We start from the raw sequence: 23,823 nt of genomic DNA, 5'->3' as shown, positions 1-23,823 counted from the left end.
GGTCTATTCAGATTTTCCATTTCTTCTAGGTTGTCTAGTTTGTTAGCATATAGGTGTCCTGTTATGAGCCTTTGAATTTCTATGTTATCAGTTGCAGTGTAGCCTTTTTCATTTATAATTTTATTGACTTGGGTCCTTTTTCTTGCTTAGTCTAAGGGTTTGTTAGTTTTATCTTTTCAAGGAATCAACTCTGTTCATCTTTTTTTTTTTTTTTCTTTCCTGTTTTCTATTTCATTTATTTCTGCTCTGATCTTTATTATTTCCTTCTGCTAACTTTGGGCTCAGCTTGTTCTTTTTCTAGTTCCTTAAGGCATAGAGTAAGGTTATCTGGGATTTTCCTTGCTTCTTTTTTCTGTTGCTGTTTATATATTTATTTTGAGAGAGAGGGAAAGTGCATGAGTTCAGTAGCAGCAGAGAGGGAATCCCAAGCAGGTTCTTTGCTGTCAGTGCAGAGCCTGATGTGGGGCTTGATCTCGCTAACAGATCACAACCCTAGCCAAAATCAAGAGTCAGGTGCTTAACTGACTGAGCTACCCAGGTGCCCCATTCTGTGTCTTTTAATTGTAAATTTTAATGCTTATGTTTACATTAATGATAGGTAAGGACTTACTATTGCCATTTTATTGTTTTCTGGTTGTTTTATAGATCCATTCTTTCTTGTTTCTTATCCTGTTGTCTTTTTGTGTGTGTTTTGAAGTCTTTTGGTATAAAATAAGTATGCTCTGACTTTATTGGGTTCTTTTGTGTAATTACTACAGGATTTTTCCTTACTATTACCATGAGGCATACATAAAGTATCTTAAACTTATAATACTTTATTTTAAACTGATAATAACTTAATGACCTCAGTGGAATTCATGTTTTATACTTTTACTTCTCTTCCTCTTCACATTTTAGGTTATTGCTGTTACAGTTTACATGTTTTTAATATTGCATAACTAATAACAGATTATTATAGTTATTATTTTTACTACATTCAGGGTTTTTTAACTTTTAAACTGCAGTGCTAAGTGAATTATGCATCAACTATTACCATATTCCAGACTCTAACTATGACTATATATTTACTATTACCAGTGAGATTTACACTATCTTTTTATGTTTTTATGATATTAATTAGCATTCTTTTACTTCCACTTAATGAACTCCCTTTGGCATTTCTTATAAGGCAGATCTAGGGGTAATGAACTCCCCCAGCTTTTGTTTAGGAAACCCTTTTATCCCTCCATTTCTAAAGGATAGCTTTACCAGGTATAGAATTCTTGGTTGATTGCTCCCTTCTTTTAGTATTTGAAATACGTCATCCTGTTCTGTCCTAGCCTGAAAAAGTATCTGTTGAGAAATATGCTAATAATCTTATAGGAAGTCCTTGTACGTAATCTCTCTTTTCGTTTGCTGCTCTTAAAACTGTCTTTGACTTTTGACAGTTTAATAATGTGTTTGGTGTAGCCCAGTTTGGGTTTAGCTGTCGAATCCTTGGGCCTCATGGACCTGGATATTCCTCTCTCTCCCCAGGGTTTGGGAAAGGTTTGCTCTAAATATACTTTCTCTGCCTTTCTCTCTCTTCTCTTTCTAGAATTTATGTAATGCAAATAGTGTTTCTTTTCATTGTGTCCTATAATTCCTATAGGCTTTCTTCACTCTTTTTCATTCTTTTTTTGTTTTGTTCTTCTGGGTAGTTTTCAATGTCCTGTGCTCCAGATCGTTGATTCTTTCTTCAGCACTATTGAGTCTACCTTTAAAACTCTCTATTGATTTCTTCAATTATTGTATATTTCAACTCTAGGATTTGTTTGGGTGTTTGTTTTTTTTTTTGGATGATTGCTATTTCCTTATCAAACTTGTTTTGTTCATTCGTTGTTTTCTTAATTTTGTTTTCTTAGAGTTCATTAAACATCCTTAAAGATTATTCTCCATTCTTTGACAGTTCATAGATTTCCATTTTCTTAGGGTTATTGGAGCATTATTAGTTTTTTAGTGATGTCATATTTACCTGCATTTTTGTGATCCTTGGTTTCTTATGTTTGTGAATCTTCGCATTTGAGTAATCAGGCTCCTCTAGCAGACTTTACAGCTTTGTTTGGGCAAGAACAGTTTTCCACCAGTTAGTTTAGTTTGGGTTTCTGGGTGTGTCTGTTGGTATTGGCCTTGGGCAGATTGGGGCCTGCTATGATTGTTTTTGGGCAAGGCAGCTGTTAGAACTCTAAGGACAGGGATGGTGGTTGTGCCACTAGCTGAGAACAGTTGGGTAGGACTGCTGGCTTGGTCCCTACCCAAATGAGGCTGTGGATCTGGCTGCACAGCTGCTTACATTCTCTGGTCAGGCTTACGTACTACTTGGGACTACTATAGTCAGTAGTAGATTGTAATAGCAGTGAATTAGTTTCCCTGCTTTGGCTGGGCAACAGGACAGGACCCAGGCATTGTGCAGTTCATCGTGCGGGGACCCAAATCAGGCCAGAATGTGCACTGAATTTCCTAGTCCGGAGAGGCCACCAGTGTTGCTCTGCAGACAGGGCAAGCCACAAGCTGTGCTTTGCTCGAGTGCCACTGTGAGCAGGGGTGTTGGGTTTGGCGGCTTCCCATGTGCTCTGGTTAGATTCCTTAGACAGCCTGAAGGCTGTATTCCGTGATGAACAGGGCTACAAATTCCTCGCCTGGTGGGCTCAGCAGGAGATGCAGCTCTTTGTCGTCTTAACACAAGCCCACCTATACACCACGTTCCATAACCAAACAAGGCCACAGGCTTTGCTCTGAAAACTATCAGTTCTGCCTACCACTTGGCTAAAGCGCCACTAGAGCACACAGCATCCAGTAGTTGTCACCAGCCCTTCTGATCAGATTGGGCTGGAAGGCACTCTACAGCAGTTGGAGCTGTGATTCAGCTCCTTGGGTAGGTATGGGCAAACCAGGCTCTAGGGCTGGCAAAACTTGTTCGAGTGTCCAGATCAGGCAGATCTGCACCCCGCCAAGTTCCCTGGTCAGAGTGTACCCTGGACTTGGTTCTGCATGAGCCGATTACTACTTGGACACCGCAGGTATGAATTCAGTCTGCCAAGGTCCATGCGCTGGTTGTTGCGAGCTCCACCCCCTCCGCTGCCACAGATTGCCCTGCAGTCCTTATGGTGGAAGGTCAGAGTAATCCATAATGCTGGGGGATGCTGGTTGGCCACTGGAGTAATCGGACTCAGGGGAGACCTGTCCACATGGTGCGGTGCTGGCCTAGAGACAATGGGGTCCACAAGTATTATTTCTCTTTGCCTTCTAAGGCAGTTTGTCCTGGTCTCTGTGGTGCACGGGGGTCCTTCAGCCTCACCCCCATGTTTAGGATTCTCTCAGTGGTGTCCTATTCTTGAATAGCTGTTTGTTGTCCTTATGAGTGGGAGCAAAGGAGGAGGAACCTTTGTTGCCATCTTGGTGACCTTATTCCCTTTCTAAAGTCTTTAAAGTAGAATTGGAGAATGAGAATTTTTATTAATACAAAAACTTTGTTTTATTAGCTTAATGGAAAGTGGAGTGGTCAGAGTGCTGGAGGATGTGGAAATTTCCAGGAAACTCACAAAAATAACCCCATCTACCAGTTCCATATAGAAAAGACTGGGCCATTGCTGATTGAGCTAAGAGGACCAAGGTTTGTGATTAACTTTCTTAACTTAATATCTTCTTAAAAATGAGTTTAGTGGAACACAGTAGGGTTTTGAAACAGACTTATGCATATACATGCACTTGATTAATGAAAAAGATGGCATTGCAGAGGAGTGGGGGAAGGATGGTCTGTTGAGTAAATGTGCTGAAATAATTGAGTATCCGTGTGCCAAAAAGGTCATTAGACAGCTTTCTCACATCAAATCTATGTTAATGACTACAGGACAAAGATTTATAAGTATGCTACATTAGTAAAAAAAAAAAAAAAAAAAAATCAAGTTTAAAAAAAAATAAGAACTCAAATAGGCATGATGTAAGAGGAACAGTCCCAAATGGCTAATAAACCATTATAAGAGCCAACCATTTGTAACAACCCAAGTGTTCATCATGGTATTGAAGATTATAGAATAGTCCTAGAGTCCTGCATGACAATGAAAATAAATTACAACTACCCAGAATAAGATGGAGAAGTCTTAAAAACAATGCTGAGCAGAAGCCACACATAACAAAACGTCAGCTGTGTGATTCCACTTCTGTGAAGTCAGGCAAAACTAAACTATTATCTAAAGATGCACACTTAGGTTATCAAACTGTATAAAAGCAAGAAAGGAGGAGGTTGGAGATTGGGTGAGATAGGTGAAGGGGATTCAGAGGCACAAACTTCCAGTTATAAAATAAGTCAGAAGGATGAAAAGTACAACATAGAGAATACGGTCAATAATATTGTTATGTGGTGACTACAGTTACCCTGGTGAGCATGACGTAGAGAACTGTCGAATCACTGTGTTGTATTCCTGAAATTGATATGTCAACCAAACTTTTTTTTTAAAAAAGCAAGGAAGTAGGGGCGCCTGGGTGGCGCAGTCGGTTAAGCGTCCGACTTCAGCCAGGTCACGATCTCGCGGTCCGTGAGTTCGAGCCCCGCGTCAGGCTCTGGGCTGATGGCTCGGAGCCTGGAGCCTGTTTCCAATTCTGTGTGTCTCCCTCTCTCTCTGCCCCTTCCCCGTTCATGCTCTGTCTCTCTCTGTCCCAAAAATAAATAAAAAACGTTGAAAAAAAAAAATTAAAAAAAAAAAATAATAATAAAATAAAAAAGCAAGGAAGTGTTAAATGTTTGCTTTATGGGGACAGGATTTGTAAGGAAAGGAGCGTACAGGGACTTCTGTGGTGCAGAGAGGGTTGTATTGATTTAGGTAGTGGCAACCCATGTGTGTATTCATTTATAGGTTATTTAGGTTATTCTGTGTACGTTGTGTTCTGTTTTTTCTTTTAATTTTTTTTTTAATGTTTATTTTGGAGACAGAGACAGAGCATGAACGGGGGAGGGGCAGAGAGAGAGGGAGACACAGAATTGGAAGCAGGCTCTGAGCCATCAGCCCAGAGCCTGACGCAGGGCTCGAACTCACAGACCACGAGATGGTGACCTGAGCTGAAGTCGGACGCTTAACCGACTGAGCCACCCAGGTGCCCCTGTCTTTTCAACTTAAAAAGGTTTAAAGCACACAGAATAAGAATAGTACATATTTCTAAATAAAACAATTTTTGCCTTTTTACAAACTACTTCAAAAACTCAATCCTTTAGATGTGGTTAAGCTATTTTTCTACAGTTTGATAGGTGAAATAATGTATTTAGTTGCCCTTTTGTATTCGTCAGTAGAGTAAAAGTGTTTGACAGTGTGCATTTTTTCCTTTGCCTATTCACGTCTTTTGCCCATTTTTCTCTTGGAATTGTCATGTTTTTCTTAATTGTAAGCATGAATAAGGATCTGTAGCACATATTTGCAACAAATATTTTTCCCAGATTGTGTTTTGTTTTTTTTGCATAGAGAAAAACTTCCATTTTAAAGTAATCAGACCTGTCTTTTCTGGTTTATTTTGCTATGGGCAGGAAATCTCACCCCAATATCAAATTTTTACATTTTTCTAGTTCTTTTATGGTTTACTGTTAACATCCACATAGAATGTATATTTGGTGTGAATACAATTTGACAGGGTTTTTTTCCCTAAATTTGTCACTTCATCACCATCTTAATCCTGTCTTTACTGATTTAGAATGTCATGTTTACTATATGCTTATTACTTTTGTAAATTTAGGTTTTATTTCAGGGCTTTCCCTCTCCTTCCACTTTTTCTGCATACAAAGACAGTATTTTACCACTGAAATTCCACAGTATTCTCTTGAGAGCCTGTGGTAAAAACAGTTTCTTCTAAAGTAAGTTTAATATTAATCTCCATACCTTCAATTTAAAAATATAAATGGTATTTTGTATAATTAAGAGTAAAAATAGTATGCATTTCAGAGTGTTGCCTGCTCCTAAAGCTTTAGAAAGCATATGCTTGATTTAATAGTATATCTGTACTTTATTTTTAGGTATGTGTTTGATACTACTTAATAGTAATTGGTTTTTGTTGTTGGCAGGCAATATAGTGTTGGATTTGAGGTTGTAACAGTTTCCATGGTGGGAGACCCTGGTCCCCATGGCTTTCAGAGGAAATCTAGTGGTGACTATAGGTAATGTTGGCATTTTGATTGCATCTCATTTGTACTTTACTTTCTGTGGCTTCATCTTCTGTAAACTTTGTTCTCATTTTCCTTGCGTACAGGTGTGGGTTTTGCTACCTGGAATTAGAAAATATACCTGCCGGGATCTACAATATCATTCCTAGTACTTTTTTGCCTAAACAAGAAGGACCTTTTTTCTTGGACTTCAATAGTGTTATCCCCATCAAGACAACACAACTTCAATGATGCAGATTTCAGCATTTACTGGATTTTATACTTACCATCAACTCTTCGAATGAAGACAGAAACCCTCAGAACAGAATCAAATCTCTAAAAATGTCACAGTGGGATCTGGTGCTTGGGTCACAGTGTTTAGAAATGTATGTAGTCAGAATTACCCTAAATCACTTAGAAGTCCTAGTTCCACGGTTTTGTGTGTACAAGGAGTTGGTTTGCATTGAGGGGCCACATCTTATAAAAGCACGTGCTGATTAAAGGTTCGACTCTGCACTATGAGATGCCTTTGCTGAAAGAGCTGTGACCAGATAGCAACAGGACATATCCGCTCACATGGTGGAACAGTAGGCTGACATAGATCCCGAAATATTTATATTTGTCTTTTGGCAGAGCATGTCGTAAGTTAAACTTGCTTGTGTTGTGACTCTACATCTTGGGCAACGAATTACCAAATGAATCATGTCGCCATAACAGATTTTAATTCTGTACTATGACTTTCAGTGTTTGTGGCCCAGATGTTATGAAAGAATAAAGCTTTAAGAAATATTTTAACTTAGTTAACAATGAAGGTCGTTGAACTTAGGTACCTGTCTCCCATTAATTCATGTGAAGAGAACTGAGATAAATTCATTATTGGAATGCTTATTTTTTATCAGGCTGACTGAAGGTAGTAATCTTAAAAACTGTTCTTATGATGACACTGAAGAAAATACGATGGAAAATTTAATATATGGTAACTGTGGTTGCATTTAGAGCAACTGCCAAGGTACTACTGCCGTGTATAAATTCCCAGTTTACATAAAAATCCATCGGAGCAGAATGATGCTCAAGGTTTTAAACATCTGAAAATAAGGTGGAATTTTTCATTGTCTCTGCTTTATAATTATCACAACTTATTTTGTATTTCTACTTCCTTTAATTGAAATAAAATCTTTATACTTATGGAAACTGCATAGTTTAACCTAGAGAAATTATTAAAGGACTTCATCTAGTACATTCCATCTAAATGAAAATTCATACTTCAACAAATCTGTTTCATATTCAGGACAGTGATTCCACTTTGGTAACTATTTTGTGCTTTCAATTTTAGATGGATTAATTTTCTGTAGCCCTTTAAAAAGAAAAATTTGTAGCATGAAGTGTATTTTAAACACATGACTGGAACCTTTTGTATTCAATACAGTAAAACCTTCGTTTGCAAGCATAATTCATTCCAGAAACATGCTTGTAATCCAAAGCACTTGTACATCAAAGTGAATTTATCCATAAGAAATAATGGAAACTCAGTTGATTCATTCCACAACCCAAATAAATTCGTATAAAAATGATTATAACACTGTAATATAATACAAAATATAAAGAAAAAAAATCTGCACTTACCTTTGAAAACCTTCATGGCTGGTGTGACAGAGGAGGGTGATTGTGTAGGACGACTTTCGCTATAATGGAATCACTGCTATCTATTTGCTCAATGGAAACTTTTTGTGTGACTTTAACAACCTATCCAATGACATTTGCTTTTGTCTCCTTTTGATGATTTCGTGGAAATGTGACATTGTGTTGTCGTTAAACAGATTCATTGCTCACACTGCTACAGCCTTATTCAAGTGGTGCTTTTCTACAAAATTTGCACTGTTTTCCACATTTTACACCTCCCTAATTTCATTTGAAGTGAGGGATTCCCCTTCTCAGCAGACGAGATGCAGACGTAGACTTCTTATAAAATCTTGCAATTTCGGCCACTTGCACACCTTGCTTCTACTTCTCGATGACTTCTTAACTTCCGCCGTAATGATCTCCTCTGCCTTACTGCTTTTCTTTTCAACCTTTTTCCGCATTCAGGCCATTGTATATGCTCACACGGATATGGACTACAGTATTAATAAACTCTTTTCATATACTGTAATGTTACTGGCAATAAGGAAAGGTTCTACATCCGCAGGCAGCCTGACCTAGAATGAAGCAAAGCATTCCTAAGTTTACTCTTGTATGGAAAAGCAAAGGACTGTCCGTAGGTGCTTTGAAGTGACAAAAAATGCACTAGGGCCAGTTATAGGCACCTCCCAACATTCTGAAAAATCACGTGATTTCTGCTGAACACTATGACCTGAGACTGAGCATGGGAGACGATCACCCACAATCCCACAGAGAGAACGAACCACCGCTGGCTCAGTTGTGATCATGTGACATTCAGCATCGCATACTGTTGCAAGACCTGGCTCGTGTATCAACTTAAAATTAGAAATCTTTGCTCGTCTTGCAGAACATTCACACAAGTTACTGCAATCCAAGATTTTACTGTATATTGTACAACAGGGTAGAAAATGAAATAAGACCGAATCCCTGCCTTCAAAATTCTAATAGAGGCCTACGTATGAGCAATACACTATTGAATTCTATAATAGAGCTCCACGCATGGTGCTACAGACATAGCAGAGCAGGTGTGGCTGGACCAACACAGAAAACAGATCCTCAACTAGATGCACATGACAATCACCTGGCAGAGCTTTTAAAAGCTCAGTACCCAAGTATACCCCAAATTAATAATACTGGTCTCTAGGGTTAAGACCAGGGCAGGGAGTTTTTAAGCTTCCCAGGAGACTCAAGCGTAGCCGACTGAGACGCATTCCTCCAACACCGTCACCTTGTCTACTTTTCCCCGATGCCGTGTCTCCTTACTGCTCAGCTTTAGTAGCAGCCAAAGTAGAATTCTAACTCAAACCTTGGTAATCAGGACTTCAATTATTAGGACCCAGGACCTTAACTGGAAATGAGGACCGATGGTCACTGCATTCCATGCCCCTCCTTGAAGCAGGCTGCTTAGAATGGAAGATTTAGGCAACATTGGGGTTTGTTCTTTGAAGACACAGAAAGGTAAACATTTTCTGAAGCCATTTTTATTACACTCAAGGAATTAAGACAAGTACAAAATAACCTTGGAATTAGGATACTGGATCAGTCATTAAAAAAGGAGAAAACACTATAGTATGAAGAGATTTACAAATGACTAAAATAGACAAGCTGTGTCAGAATTCACAGACAACTTGAAATGGGTTTGCTTTTTTTTTCCTTTTAGAAATGCTAACTTTTCTTAACAAAAAAGGACAAATAAAATACAGTGCTCTAAATACGTGTAACTGAAAACATTAAAGAAAAGCAATCTTAACACTTACTACTATTAGCATAACAGACTTCATTGCTTCTATTTAACAGCCTGTGCCAACACATGCCTACTCCCTTTCCTATCTTTAAGGAACAGTTCCCTCTAAGAAATACTAATGCAGCATAACCCTTAAATAATTTATGTTTAAAGTCACAACCTACAGAGAAATTGACACCTTGTCAATCTAGATATAACAATGGCAACCCTTCTTCACATGCACTTCTCTTAAGAATCAAGTCCCTTGGCTGGCAGGATAAGGTTTATGCTACAGACTCTTCTCTCCCACAGCCACAAATCACCTTCTATGGTATGTCCCTGCTACTCTCCATCCCTCCCATCCCCACGTTGGCATTCACCCTTCCCACCCCAAAAAGTGCAGTTCGTGGTAACCTTTATAGAAAATGGTTCTAATGGGTATCCCAGCATATATGCTTTTTTAAAAGCCCCTTCTGAATACCAGAGGTGGTGAAAAGGAATCGTGGTCTTGGATTTTTTTTTTTTTAAGCCTTTGCTGGGTCAAAAAGGTGTTTTCTGAAGATGTGAGTTTTGTTCTTGTGTTTTTTCATTTAGATCCCTCCCCTGGGATGTAAAGGAGAGAACATCTCCCATTTTCCCAAATTGAGGGTAAGAGAAAGGAAAGAGGAGCGAGCTGTTGACCCCAGGTTGGCTCAGCTTCCCAGTCCCTTTCCTGGCTCTGGTTCTTTCACAGGAACTAGTTATTGCTTCCACAACATGGTCACAGGTAATATTCCACAAAGGCTGTGACCCTGGTCACAGTCCACCGCAACAACGCCTCTGCTCTGAAAAACAAACCAGCCCAAGAGCTCTTTCCCAGAAGAAAACTCTTCAGCCCTCACGGTCACAACTTCATTAGTGCAGTGTAGAGTAAACGCTTAAGATTTGGCATGTATTAAATGATTATTGGCACAATGTTCTCCATACAGCTCCATGTATAAATACGGATATGCCCTTGGGCCCGGGCTGCGGATGGGTCAGCCAATCTGCACCGTTTTTATGTCAGCAATAATCCCGTCTCTTCCCTTTGAGCACTGGAGGGAGAGCTGCTTCATCCTGTTCTCCAAGGCCTGGCCCTCGCGGGCGCTGCTGCTTTGGCTCTTACCACTGCTGTTGCCAAGACCTCGATTGTTGTTGGCTTTGTCGCTTGTTTTATTCTCTGCCCCTTCTGCCCTGTCTCCTACAGAAACGCAAAGATTATTGAGTGAGTACTGACAGTTCTAAGAGTCACCTGGGCCCGAGCCAACTCCGCCCTCTGGGATCTCCCAGCGCTGCCCAGCCGTGCCTGTCACAGAGCGTTCTCCATCGTGGGATTACTGCTCAAGGCATCTTATATATTCCTTAGCTTTAGAGATGATCTGTCACATTCATCTAACAGCTGGAAAACAAACCTCTCTGGCCTGTGTTCGTCAAGGGGACGGCTATGATGACAGACCCAGAACCCAAAGTGCACTCTGAAGAAGAGCTCAGGAGCAGAGCCGGGAGCCCCCAGGACGGCAGCTGGCGTCTCAGGGATCGATACCGGCCGCGTAACAGCACATTCACAGGGCCCCGTACCACAGCGCCGGGGGTCCTGAGAGCCGGCAGAGGTCTAGAACGGTGCAGGGGTCTGGCCGCCCAGGCAGTGAGTCGTCTGGCACGGGCACTACCGGCGAGAGCGCGGTAACTCACCTCGTTCTACCTCACATTCCGGGGAGGAGGCCCCGCTGCATTCGCTGCGAGGGCCCAGCACCGGGAACATCATCCCGAACTCTGACAGAGACACGGGGCTGGGCAGATCCAGGCTGCCAGGCCTTACAACCGCAGGGAATTGGTCGGGCATCTCAGACGGGCTCGCTGGTCCTGAACTGAAGCTGGACACAGACTGGGTTTCCGAGTCGTCTTCAGACACAAAGTTGCTGCAGCTGTCGTCTTCAAAGGCCTCGGAGGCCACTAGGATGAGAGAGAACACCGCTCAGGGCTCTGCCCGACAGCCGCCGGGTTCCCTCAACACCTCCAGAAGTGGCCCCTGCTGGCCAGCAGCGCCACACGGCAAGGGGCCTGCACAATCCTTGCCGCCTCGCGCACCCGCCCGAGCCTGCGTGACCGGACTATAAAACAACTTGAAGGGAAGCCGCTGGATCCCATGGATAGTCCGTGTCCTTGCAACAACTTTCTAGCTCCTGCCCTAGAAGTCAGCGTCTGCTACCTGAAGACACGACCTAAAAGTGGAAGATGAATTCAGCCACAGATCAGGGGCTTTTCTCCACCCCGGGCCCCCGCACAGAGCCACACGGACGCGGGAAGGCAGCTGGCGCCGTGTGATGCGTACTGAACAAAGCCAGTCAGACTTAGCAGCTTTCATCTTCCACACGGTAGAAGCAGGAGCTGCTAGAAGAAACAGTCCCGTGTGGAGTGTCTGTTGGGGTTTTGTGATCTTCCAGGTAACGTGCATAAAAGACACACTCGGGGCCTAACTAGCTGGGTCACCATTTGCTGCAAAAGGATAAAATTCCTTTACAATGAATGCTCTGCGGCTGGTGCCTCACTCGTTTTGTGGATCAGAATAACCAAGGCCCAGAGGACAGGTCATTCTTGTGGTTTGAAAGCCACTTCAACCTTTAACTGTTTTCCCCTCAGCCTGCACACGAGCCTGCTTATTAGAGCTTTCGTGTTCTACTGGTCTTCCCTCCTCCCTCATCTTTAAAAACAGCCTCGGTAGCGTCCCCTAGAGGACTACCATAAACGAGAAGTACTGTAACGCTGAGGACAGAAAACAGGCTCCTATCTGAATTCAGATCCTGCCTCCGCTACTTGCTGTGTAGTCTTGCTCAGGTTACTTAACCTCTCTGAGCTTCATCTTCCTCTCCATATGAAAGGATGAGTATTAGAGTACCTCACACATCACTGATCCTCAAATTTTAGTTTCCTTTACCTTCCTTTGGGCCTGGCATTTAAACATTTGTTGACTGAATTTAAAAATTCCTGAGGAAGGAAAACTTTGGAGAGCACCAAGAGGAATGATTCCACAGACAAGACAGACAGTGTTCAAAGACAATCTGGAAAGGTTTTCTTAATTCACACAGGGAAAACTGGACCATTTTCTTACACCATACACAAAAACACAAAATGGATTCAAGACCTACACGTGAGATCTGAAACCATAAAAATACTAGAACAGACCACAGGCACTAATGTCTGACATTGGCCATAGCAACACTTTTCTAGATAGGTCTCCTGAGGCAAGGAAAATAAAGCAAAAATAAGCTATTGGGTTTACTTCAAAATTAAAGCTTCTGCACAACGAAAGAAACTATCAACAAAACTAAATGGCAACCTAATGAATGGGGGAAGATACCTGCAAATCACATATCTGGTAAAGGGTTAGTATCCAAAAATGAAGAACTGATACAACTCAACAGACAAATAATCCATTTTAAAAATGGGCAGAAGACATGAACAGACATTTCTCCAAAGAAAACACACAGATGGCGAACAGACACACGAAAAGACGCTCAACGTCATTCGACATCAGGGAAATGCAAATCAAAAGGACAATGAAGTATCGTCTCGTCCACGTCAGAAGGGCTAAAATCAAAAACTCAAGAAACAAGTGTTGGCAAGGAGGAGAAAAAGTGCACTGCTGGTGGGACTATAAACTGGTGCAGCCACTGTGGAAAACAGTATAGAGCTTCCTCAAAAGGTTAAAAATAGAACTACCCTATGGTCCAGCAATTGTACTACTAGGTATTTACCCAAAGGACACAGAAATAGAGATTTGAACAGATAAACGCACCCTGATATTTACGGCATTATCAACAATAGCCAAATTGTAGAAAGAGCCCAGGCGTCCGTGGACTGATGAATGGACAAAGAAGATGTGCACACGCACGCAACGGAGTACTGAAATCTTGCCCCTCGCAACGTGGATGGAGGTCGAGAATGTAATACTAAGCAAAAGACGTCAGACCATATGATTTCAGTCATACGTGGAATTTAAGAAACAAAACAAATAAGCAATGGAAAAAAAAAGAGAGAGAGAGCCAAACCAAGAAACAGACTCAACTATAGAGAACTGATGGTTACCAGAGGGGAGGTGGGGGGGGGGGGGGGATGGGGATTAAAGAGTACATTTATCATGATGAAAAATAAATGGGGGGAGGGGCACAGCAAACGTCTGTATCAGTTTCCCAAGGAGTGGCCCTGGGGAAAAAAGGTCTCCACAGTTAGACACCAGTGAGAGCCACCGTTCTTAGACTGCTTACTGGGTGCCAGCCTCCCGTCTACACAGTGGGTAGCAGACACTCATAGTCCCCATTTTACAGGTAAAGAAACAGACATGGCTAAGCCCTTGCCCACATCATGGACTACGGGGAAGCCAGGATTTGAATCAAATCTGATTGCACGGTCCCTATTCATAGGCAACTCCTCTTTCCTGCAGTACTTCTCAGAGCCCTGAATGTCCTGATAGGTACTCCGAATGTCAGGAGTGAAAGTGTAACATTTTCTGAACTTAGGCACCACAGAATCCTGACTCCGAGGAACACTCAGTAGCACCCTGATGAACACAGTGTTCCACAAGATGTGGGAAGCCACCAGAAAGAGCCCTGAGGCGTGCCCAACTCTCAGGCCCTTCCACGATCGGCGAGACGGGCCTGGAAGGAGACCACACAGGCTGCGTCATCTCCCAGGCGCACACGAGCCCCCAGCTCACCCGAAACGGCGTCTGGCTCAGGCTTGCTCCCCGACAGGTCCTCCACAGACGTGCTGCTGCCCTCGGCCCCCACACCGCAGCCCCGAGGCCCCATGGCGCTGGAGCGCCGCCGCTCGTGGATCTCGTCCGAGATCATCTCCAGGTTCTTCAGGGCCGTCTTGTACTCGCCCTTCGCCAGAGCGAGTTTGGCCTGCAGGTCGTCCACGGTCTTCTTCAGTTGCTGGTCAGGAGAACAGAAGGCTCAGTAAGTGGAGGCAACCCCTACCGGCCTCGGGATCGAGGTCAAGGTTCAAGCACACTCTCTGCCCAGCACTCACTCCACTCCACCGACCTCCCTGAGACACGACTGCTGAGCTGATTTTCTCTTATCCGGCTCTCCACACGCCAGCACCAGCTCCCATCCGGGTGACAGACTCAAGCCAATAACCAGAAACTACTGCTGGCAGAATAAACCCCATCGGAGAAACATCAGTGGGTGGCAAACACACATTCCAGCCCTTGTACTGTGGTTTTTCACCCTGGAGTTTGCATCTGAATCCCCTGGAGGCCTTTTTAAAACTCGGCGGCCGGGCTCCACCTGCAGTTTCTAATTCGGTAGACCTGGGGTGGGGCTCAGGAATCCACACCTCCTCGGGGATGCTGAGGCCCCTGGCCCCCGGAGCCACTGAGAGCCACCACCCCAGCACGAGACAGCAAGCAGCTGAACGGCAGATTTACAGGACTTCAGAGGCCACTCCCTGAAGACCTGACGAAGACCATTCAGAGGAGGACTGAACGCTCAGTCAAGGACGTGTCTCTCCCCACCCTCCTCTTGTGGCAAATGCGCCATTTGAAAGCTCGCTACCACAAAAGTGGGACTTCGAGGGCAGAAAAATCCCATCAACGACAAAGCCAGAGAAGGCCACACCTACCTCAAGCTGCACGTAGTACTTTGCCTTGAGTTCAAAATAAGGCCTGTGGAAGACACAAAGGAAAACCGTAAGAGTAACAGAATAAGATGGCCACAGTAGACAGCACAGGGCGGATAAGAGGCATTAGCTATGGCTGGCAGGCCACCCGCCCGGGATTTAGCAAACCCTGACAAGGCCATCAGATGAAGAGAACGCACCCAGCTCTGGAGGCAGGGAGACACATGAGCCAGTCACTGCTGCTGGACTCACCCGGGGCTGAGCTGACAGAAGGCCCGCCTCAAGATCTGCAGAACCCACACATGGGAACGCTTATCCTGAGCCTTTGTACCCTGGCTCGCTTTCCTCTCTAGGAGGCTGTTCAGGGCCACACAGGGTGTGCCCAGCAGCTGAGGCAGCCCAGATGTCCTCTCCTAAGGAGGATGTCGGCTCCCCCGAGAATGAAGGCTAGATGGGGCGGGGGAGGGGACTGCCTCAACACATTCCCTTCTCTGCTGAGGTCACTCGGGGAAGAGAAAAGTGCCATCCCTCCCTCACCGAAATGAGGGGGTCTCAGACCGGTCCTCTTGAATTCTGTCCAGGACCGGAGGTATCAGATGGTCCGCAGACCTGGCCAGGTCATGGGCAAGAGAGAGGACAAATGCCAACATTCTACTAGTCCTCCGGCTCTGGGTCAAAAGACCCTGGCTATTTTTAGGAACTTGGGTGTCTGAGCATTAAGAGTAGACCAGCGCTTTTTTCTCCAGCTGTTCACCCGCTACAAAGCTCTTTTGCTTAGAGACCCAGCAACTGTGAATGAAGCAGGGAGCATGTCCCCAAGATGATTACTATTTAAAAATATATAGAAGGCAAAACTAAAAGGCAACTGACGGAATGGGAGAAGATATTTGCAAATGACATATCAGATAAAGGGTTAGTATCCGAAATCTATAAAGAATGCGTCAAACTCAACAACCTCCCCCACCCCCCAAAAAAAAAATCCAGTGAAGAAATGGGCTAAAGACATGAATAGACACTTCTCCAAAGAAGACATCCAGATGGCCAACCGACACATGAGAAAATGCTCCACATCACTCATCATCAGGGAAATATAAATCAAAACAACGAGACACCACCTCACACCTGTCAGAATGGCTAACCTTAACCACTCAGGCAACAACAGATGTTGGCGAGGATGCGGAGAAAGAGGATCTATCTCTTTTGCATTGTTGCTGGGAATGCAAGCTGGTGCAGCTACTCAGGAAAACAGTACAGAGGTTCCTCAAAAAACTAAAAATAGAACTACCCTACGACCCAGCAATTGCACTACTAGGCATTTATCCACGGGATACAGGAATGCTGTTTCAAAGGGGCACATGCACCCCATGTTTATAGCAGCCCATCGACAATAGCCAAAGTATGGAAAGAGCCCAGATGTCCATTGATGGATGAATGGATAAAGAAGATGTGGTATATATATACAATGGAGTATCACTCGGCCATCAAAAAGAATGAGGGGCACCTGGGTGGCTCAGTCGGTTAAACGTCCGACTTCGGCTCAGGTCACGATCTCACGGTCCGTGAGTTCGAGCCCCACGTCGGGCTCTGGGCTGATGGCTCAGAGCCTGGAGCCTGCTTCCGATTCTGTGTCTCCCTCTCTCTCTGCCCCTCCCCCGTTCATGCTCTGTCTCTCTCTGTCTCTCTCTGTCTCAAAAATAAATAAAGCGTTAAAAAAAAAAAAAAAAAAAAGAATGAAATCTTGCCATTTGCAACTACGTGGATGGAACTAGGGGGTATTATGCTAAGTGAAATAAGTCAGAGAAAGACAAATATCATATGACTTCACTCATATGAGGACTTTAAGAGACAAAACAGATGAACATAAGGGAAGGAAAGCAAAAATAATATAAAAACAGGGAGGGGGACAAAAACATAAGAGACTCTTAAATATGGAGAACAGAGGGTTATTGGAGGGAATGGGTGTGGGGGATGGGCTAAATGGGTAAAGGACATTAAGGAATCTTCTCCTGAAATCATTGTTGCACTCTATGCTAACTTGGATATAAATTAAAAAAATAAAAGTTAAAAATAATAAAAATTAAAAATAAAAATACATAGGAGGAATAGTGAAAAAAGTTTGCAAAAACCCCCATCAAAACGAGTCTTGGGTCATCTCATCAGCTCTTGGTCCACAGAGCTCCTCCCCAGTATGCTGACAGGTAAAATGAAGGACAGGGCTCGTCCACACTGGCTGCCCCAGAGCCAAGGGCACAATCAGGGTTTCCCAAAGGCCAGCCCCAAGCCCCAGCCAATGAACCACGCAATAGTTTGCTTCTGAAATTGCTTTTTCTTTGTCTCCTGGGTCGGTCGTGCCTGGAGCAGCACTTCCTGCCTCTGGGGGTTATACAGAACTTGGGGGGCAGACACAGCCCGGGGCGGGAGGCTCTGATGAGGCGGGTCCCTGAGAACACGAAAGGAGAAGAAGCTGCACGAGGAGGACAATCACACACAGCGCTGGGGACCCACGTGGCCAGACTCACTTGGACTTGTTGATGGCTCTCTTGAGTTTCTTCTCCAGCTGCCGCATGCGGCCCATGGCCGCGTTGTACCTGGCCGCGGTCTCCTTGTGCACCAGCTCGCTCCGCGTCTTGGTCTGCTCCGCCTCCATGACCTTCAAACAACAGCAGATGTCAGCTGACCAGACTGTCCCCTGTTGGAGTATTACTTATATCATTCTTAAAAAATATTCCTCGAGGGATTTAGTGGACTAAGATTAAACTAAATTCCAAACAGGAGAGGATCACATTTCTCATCGATCTGTTCCGGCAAAGTCCTATCAGGTGAGATTAAACAGCCAAAACTGGGTGTGGCAATGACTGAGAAAGAAAACAAGGAGAAAGAAAAATCAGAGAAAACTGAAACATTCTGTGAGTCAACCGATGTCCACTTTCTCCTGCTCCTCCCTCCTGGCACTAAGTAGCCACCATGGACTCCTGGGTTCCTGCCCTGGGACAGGGGCTCGCAAATGGGCCAACAGCACCGGCAGAGACGTCAAGGGACGGTCACGCCTAGCACAACCAGGCATGACCACATCAGAATAGCAAGGCAATCGCAATCTCAGCTTGTTGGCCCTTTCCCAAATATCCTGCATTAGCCAATGGACACACCAGAACCCAGGATCCAGAAGAGTCAAATGTTACATTTAAACAAATTAGTACCAAGTCATTCATATCAAGAGTTTGAGGTTCACAGACATTCGTGACCAGGAGGAGACCAGTCAGCATCCTGGCAGGAAATTCTGGAGGAAACATTGTGTTGAGCCTGTTGATAAAAATGAGTTTTAAAACCAACAATCAGGAGCCGTCGATGGCCAAAAACAAGGAGGCTGAAAGCGCATTCCCTAACACATGGAAATGTTAGTTCTTACCGAAAGAAAAGCATCAGAAGGAGGCCTGCCTTGAGGAGAGAGGATGAAGGAAATGAAAGGCAGCTGAGGCCACAGGCCCAGCTCACCAGTTCTATCCCATCTTCCTGTTAGAGCTCACACACGTGTCATAAAGTCAACCGGTTGGCTGGGTGGCTCAGTCAGTAAAGCTACCGACTTTGGCTCAGGTCATGATCTCATGGTTCGTGGGTTTGAGCCCCACATCGGGCTCTGTGCTGACAGCTCAGAGCCTGGAGCCTGTTTCAGATTCTGTGTCTCCTTCTCTTTCTGCCCCTCTCCCACTCATGCTTGCTCGCGCTCACTCTCTCTCAAAAATAAATCCTTAAAAAATTTTTCACTTAAAAAATTAAAAATAATTAAAGTCAACTGGAGGCAGGGGCGAGGTCACGCTACAGGCCCATACTTATTTTTACTTGAAGAGCATCAGAGTGGAGCCCAGAGGGCCCTCAGGTCATGGGTCCACTCCCTCGGACCCCAGCAGGACAATTTTAGGGAGGCACCACCATGCCTTTAACTTGAGGCTGCTGACGCCCTACTATCCCCTCCAGTCAATAGCCAGGCAGCCCTGAGAGCGTTTGTTTATGCACTTACTCATAAGAAGGATTTTAGGGGCGCCTGCGTGGCTCAGCTAAGTGTCCGATTCTTGATTTTGGCTCAGGTCATGACCTCACAGTTCATGAGTTCGAGCCCCGCATCCAGCTTTGTGCTGACAGTGTGGAGCCTACTTGGAATTCTCTCTGTCCTCCCCGCCCCTCTCTCTCTGCCCTTACCCTGCCCGTGCTCACTCACTCTGTCTCTCTCAAATGAATAAACTTAAAAAAAAAAAAAAGATTGTTTAAAGTGTCAGAAAAAATTATGAAAGACTCAAATGAGCATAAAAAAACTACTGGGTGTCTTGTCTAGTGTATCCTTCCAGGTTATGGTGGGTTTTATGGTCTCGGAGGTATTTTACAACCCTGTACACGTTGTAGAAACTAATAGTAATACAAATGATTCTTCTCCCTAGAAATGAAGATGAATTATGTCCCGGTAGAGGTGGATCTGATTATTGATTGCCCGTAAATATTGACCAATTTTGTATGTTTGTAAATTCATTTCAGCATTCCTGATGTGTGTGTGTGCATGTGTGTGTGTGTGTGTGTGTGTAATTCTCCTTTGAAATAACTGTAATATCTCATTAGTGTCCTCCTTAATGAGGGAGTTAAAATTTTGAACACTTTATATTTACCAGTTATGCTTTTCTTTTTTAAAAATATACATACCTTAGCAAAAGGCTTCAATGCTTGAGATACTTTTAAACAGCAGAATTAAAACCACATCAAAGCAGGGAAGTATGAGGAACTGAGCTAAGCGGGCAGGAGGGGACATGCTCCTTAAAATGACTTCTCAACCAAGCCCAAGGGGCTAAGAAACCCCTTTTCCTTGGCTTCAAACACCAAAGATTTCACAATTTTGAAACGAAGTGCACAAAAACTTGGCCACTTAGGGAAACCGCAGTAACTCTTCAGCCTCGTCTTAAATGGTAAGTGGTAAGGATTTACCGGTGTAACCTTCACCGCAAACCCCAAGTTTATCAGGCAGATGAAGACTTGTACTGGTGGAGAACTGTCCCATTACAACAGGAGGCGATACAGGGTTCCCTTCAAGGAGCGGGCAAAAGCATTTTAAATAGACCGATTCACAAAAGCTGTGATTTGTGGCTACAGAACAAGAAGGGTCCCCACCAGAAGCAGGATCCACACCAGCTGCACACAGGCCCTCGTCTATCTCAGCCCCTAGTCTGCAAAAAGAAGCCAAGTCTGTCTGAAATTAAACACTCAGAAAGCTCCGAGGACTTGGAGCCAGTGAAGACTGAGGAAGAGACGTGTCACTGTCCCCCGCTTCACCCCTACCAGGCCATGTCTGCCGTATCCCATCCCGATCTGCACTCCCACAGAAAAACCACCCCCAGCTCCTGGAGGAGACCCCCAACCCCCCGAACTCCTCCTTCCACCTCCAGGGAGAAAGACACCATGCATGTTGCTTTGGCTGCATGGTAACCAAGGAGCACCCCCATCTGAAGCCCAGCATCAGGCACGAGAGGTCTGCAATGGCAGGGAAAGAGAGGGCAGGGCAGCATGGGAACAGGGGCTCCGCTAGGAAGGCTGAAGCCACAGGAAACAGGGTGAGCCACGAAATAAAGCAACAACTAAGTCCCTCGGCACCCCAGGGCAGTCACGGGCCGGGCCGGGCCGAGCAACCCAATGGGCAGGTGCAACTCAGAACTGGGGTGCACACCGCCATCACCCTGGGCCTCCCCGGGCCACCCCTGCCCTCCTCCGAGCCTGGGATCGATAGCTATTGGGTCCTGACTCTAACCTCTGCACAGAGCTGCCCCCATGTCTGCGCTGTGCTCTTGTGTTTTTGCCACCTTCCCACTCAATTTGGAGCCACACACAGCACTCACGCACCTGCCGTGCGCACAGGGCACGCTGCAGACCAAACCTCGGGCTGACAGCCCAGCAGGGATAGATCTGCCCGGCAGCAGCGGCCTCCGTTCAAGGCAGCAGGGGGTCTGGGCTGTCAGGACGGCCACGGCAGCTTGGAGGTGGCACTCGAGAGAGGTCTTCAGGGCGGGCAGCTGGGGTCAAGGCTATGAAGGGAGGAAGCAGGGCTGGCTGAAACGGGGTCAGCACGGACAGCCCTCCCCTGCCTCGCACACGTCCCCCAAGCCCCATCTGCCACCCCCACTGGGATGGGCGTGAGGACTCAACAAAGGAAGACAGGCAGTGCTGGGCTTCCCACCTCCTCTCCTGGAGCTGGAAGGCTCTGGAAGGAAGGAACTGTTCAACAGAAACAGTCTTAGACTCCCTCAGGGTAGTTGAGAACTCTCTCCCCAGAGAGGACCCAGTCCTGGAGGTGACCCTCTGGCTGTGTCCACTTCTGGGTGTGTCCATCTCAGGGTCTGTCCCAAATGCTCAAGAACCAACCGTCCACCGGGGCCCAACGGCAAGGCTTGGGGCCTGGTGGCCCCGAGTGGCTAGAACCAGCGCCGAAGGGTCCGCTCCAGGATAGGCATGGGCAGGCAAGCGGGCAGGGGGCCCTGGGGAGAGCATGCAGGCCAGCAGCCGCCTGTGCTCAGGATCCGGGGAAAGACACAGGTCTCTGCCCCTCCTCCTAGGTCAGCAGGACAGAGAGAAGCGTGGGGTCCGAGAGTGCCTGACTGGCCCCCTCCTGAAAGCCCAGGGCAGGCAGGCAGCTGGGTCCCAATGGTCCGAGGGACCCTGCTCACAGCTGCTCAAACAGCTGCGGCCATCCTGCCCGGATCCCGAGCAGGTGTGCCAGCTGCACTGGGCCCAGCCTCCTCCTGACCCCACGCCTGCAGAACCACCCGCACCGGCCAGAAGACCTCTACCTGGCCTGGCTCCTCGTGGCCTCGCGTTCCCCCTTTCTCAACTCCTCTTCAAGCCCCAAAGCGTTCCACCCTCGCTCCACCACCCCTGACGTCCCAGAGCCAAGATCAGGGTCCTCCCAGGGAGGGCGGTTGCGGGTTCTCAGAACCTCGGTCAGCTCCTCGGGCTGTTTTCTGATTCTGCTGCCTCCCTGGGCGAGGGGGCCCACGGAGATGGCTTCTCACCGCCATGCGGGAGGCAGCCCAGGGCAGCTGGCCTCACCGGCTTCGCGTGTGCCACCCCAGGCCTTGGATCCCCGCTGCCAGGCAGTCTCCACGCACCCAGACCTGGGGCGAGACGCTGGCCCTGTGCCCTTTCCTCCCTGGAAAAGGGAGCCACCTGCTGCCTGCTCACCCACAGTTAATGCCTTCCCATTTCCAAGTCACAGCCCCTTCCCCGATCTGCTCTCTTTCAATAGCTATCAATCGGAAAAGCCAATTCTGGGGTACCTGGGTGGCTCAGTCAGTTGAGCGTCCGACTTCGGCTCAGGTCATGATCTCACAGTTTGCAGGTTTGAGCCCCGCGTCGGGCACTGTGCTGACAGCTCGGAGCCTGGAGCCTGCTTTGGATTCCGTGTCTCCCTCTTTCTCTGCCCCTGCCCCACTCACACTCTCTCTCAAAAATAAACATTAAAAAAAAAAATTTTTTTTTTAAAGAAAAGCCAATTCCTCTCCCCTCAGATGCTGGGCCTCCTCTCCCATTTGATGAAAAGCTATCCCCTTCCCAAAAAGGCTGTTTCAAGGCCAAAATGGCCGAGGCTATAGGGGCCTCTGCTGCCCAAGGCCCCAAGTGGTGAGCAGCAGGGACCCTAGGCCGTGTGTCCTCTGGAAAGCCACTTACATACAGGTATGGCCTGCTCAGCCACGCCGCCTCACCCACTGTGGCTTTTAAGGCCCTTCTTGACCCCAACACCGAGTGGAGAACTGTCCCTTTGTCCCTGTCTGGCATTACATGTGGCCTAACAGAGAAACTGGGACTCCTGGCGTTGCTCAGGGTCTCCTAGAATGGCTTCAGCCATGGCTTTAGGTGTAACTGCCCCATGTCACCATAAGAAGTCTGAAGGGAGCAAAGGGGACACACTGATGGGCTTGGGCAAAGAACAAGGGCACTCACTCCAGCATTTCTCCAATTGCCTGGGGTGAGGGAATTACGCAGCCCAAACCACTGCCACTTTCTCAAGATGGCGGACCTTTCTGAGCTCTGGATCTCTGACTAGACCATTAAGTGGCACTGCCCTCGGAAGAAGAGGGTGAGATAAAGCTAGCTCCTTCTGAAGGAATGGGCTTCCTGGAGCATCCGGAAGTCAGACAAGGCAGGAAACAGTCTGCACTCGTCACTGTCTTCACCACCCAACATGCAGCAGGTTGGGTGTGCCAGCCCCATGAGGTCTGGGGAGCAGGCAACACGAGCCCCACTTCGTGAAGTGCTAAATCCAGACAGAGACCCACAGCCAGGCAGAAAGTGAGGGTCTGCACCCCACCCCCATCAAATTCCGCATGCCTCATTCCAGGTTAAGGTTCTCAGCAACGCAGGGCCTTGGTTGGGGAAGGCTCTGCCACCAGAGCCTTGTCTCTTGCTGGTTTCAGTTTCGAACTTTGCTTCTCTCTCAGTGGTTCAAACCTGTGCAACCGTGAAGGAACCTGGGAAAACAGAATGGCGGCTCCAGGGGGGAAATCCCGGCCTGTGACCCGGAGCACCTGCTAATCTGCAGTAGTCATCCCCACCGCCTAGAAACCTCCAGTGGCCTCAGGGAGGGCACACATCAGATGACCCTTCCTAGGCCCTTAGGAGCCCGTGTGACCTC

The 23,823-nt window shown here is 46.2% G+C and overlaps 2 protein-coding genes across 4 annotated transcripts in view; one reads left to right on the top strand and one right to left on the bottom strand.

Moving 5' to 3' along the window:
* Nucleotides 1-7,333, top strand: part of CAPN7 (calpain 7) — a 42,180-nt gene extending 34,847 nt beyond the window's left edge. For all 3 annotated transcript variants that reach the window (XM_058729862.1, XM_058729860.1, XM_058729861.1), the window contains 3 exons: nt 3,501-3,631; nt 6,065-6,157; nt 6,250-7,333. In XM_058729862.1, the coding sequence (XP_058585845.1) occupies nt 3,501-3,631; nt 6,065-6,157; nt 6,250-6,394 (369 nt within the window). In that variant the 3' untranslated portion in view covers nt 6,395-7,333. The remainder of the gene's footprint in view (nt 1-3,500; nt 3,632-6,064; nt 6,158-6,249) is intronic.
* Nucleotides 7,334-9,262: 1,929 nt separating this feature from the next.
* Nucleotides 9,263-23,823, bottom strand: part of SH3BP5 (SH3 domain binding protein 5) — a 77,517-nt gene continuing 62,956 nt past the window's right edge. Inside the window, exons 5-9 of the mRNA XM_058729863.1 lie at nt 17,684-17,814; nt 15,168-15,210; nt 14,257-14,476; nt 11,235-11,495; nt 9,263-10,743 (exon numbers count right to left, since the gene is read on the bottom strand). Coding sequence (XP_058585846.1) covers nt 10,541-10,743; nt 11,235-11,495; nt 14,257-14,476; nt 15,168-15,210; nt 17,684-17,814 — 858 coding nt within the window. The 3' untranslated portion in view covers nt 9,263-10,540. The remainder of the gene's footprint in view (nt 10,744-11,234; nt 11,496-14,256; nt 14,477-15,167; nt 15,211-17,683; nt 17,815-23,823) is intronic.

The sequence above is a fragment of the Neofelis nebulosa genome, chromosome 5 (assembly GCF_028018385.1).
Source record: "Neofelis nebulosa isolate mNeoNeb1 chromosome 5, mNeoNeb1.pri, whole genome shotgun sequence".
Classification (NCBI taxonomy): domain Eukaryota; kingdom Metazoa; phylum Chordata; class Mammalia; order Carnivora; family Felidae; genus Neofelis; species Neofelis nebulosa.
The sequence above is the reverse complement of the archived record's forward strand: the minus strand, read 5'-3'. Positions and strand labels throughout refer to the sequence as shown.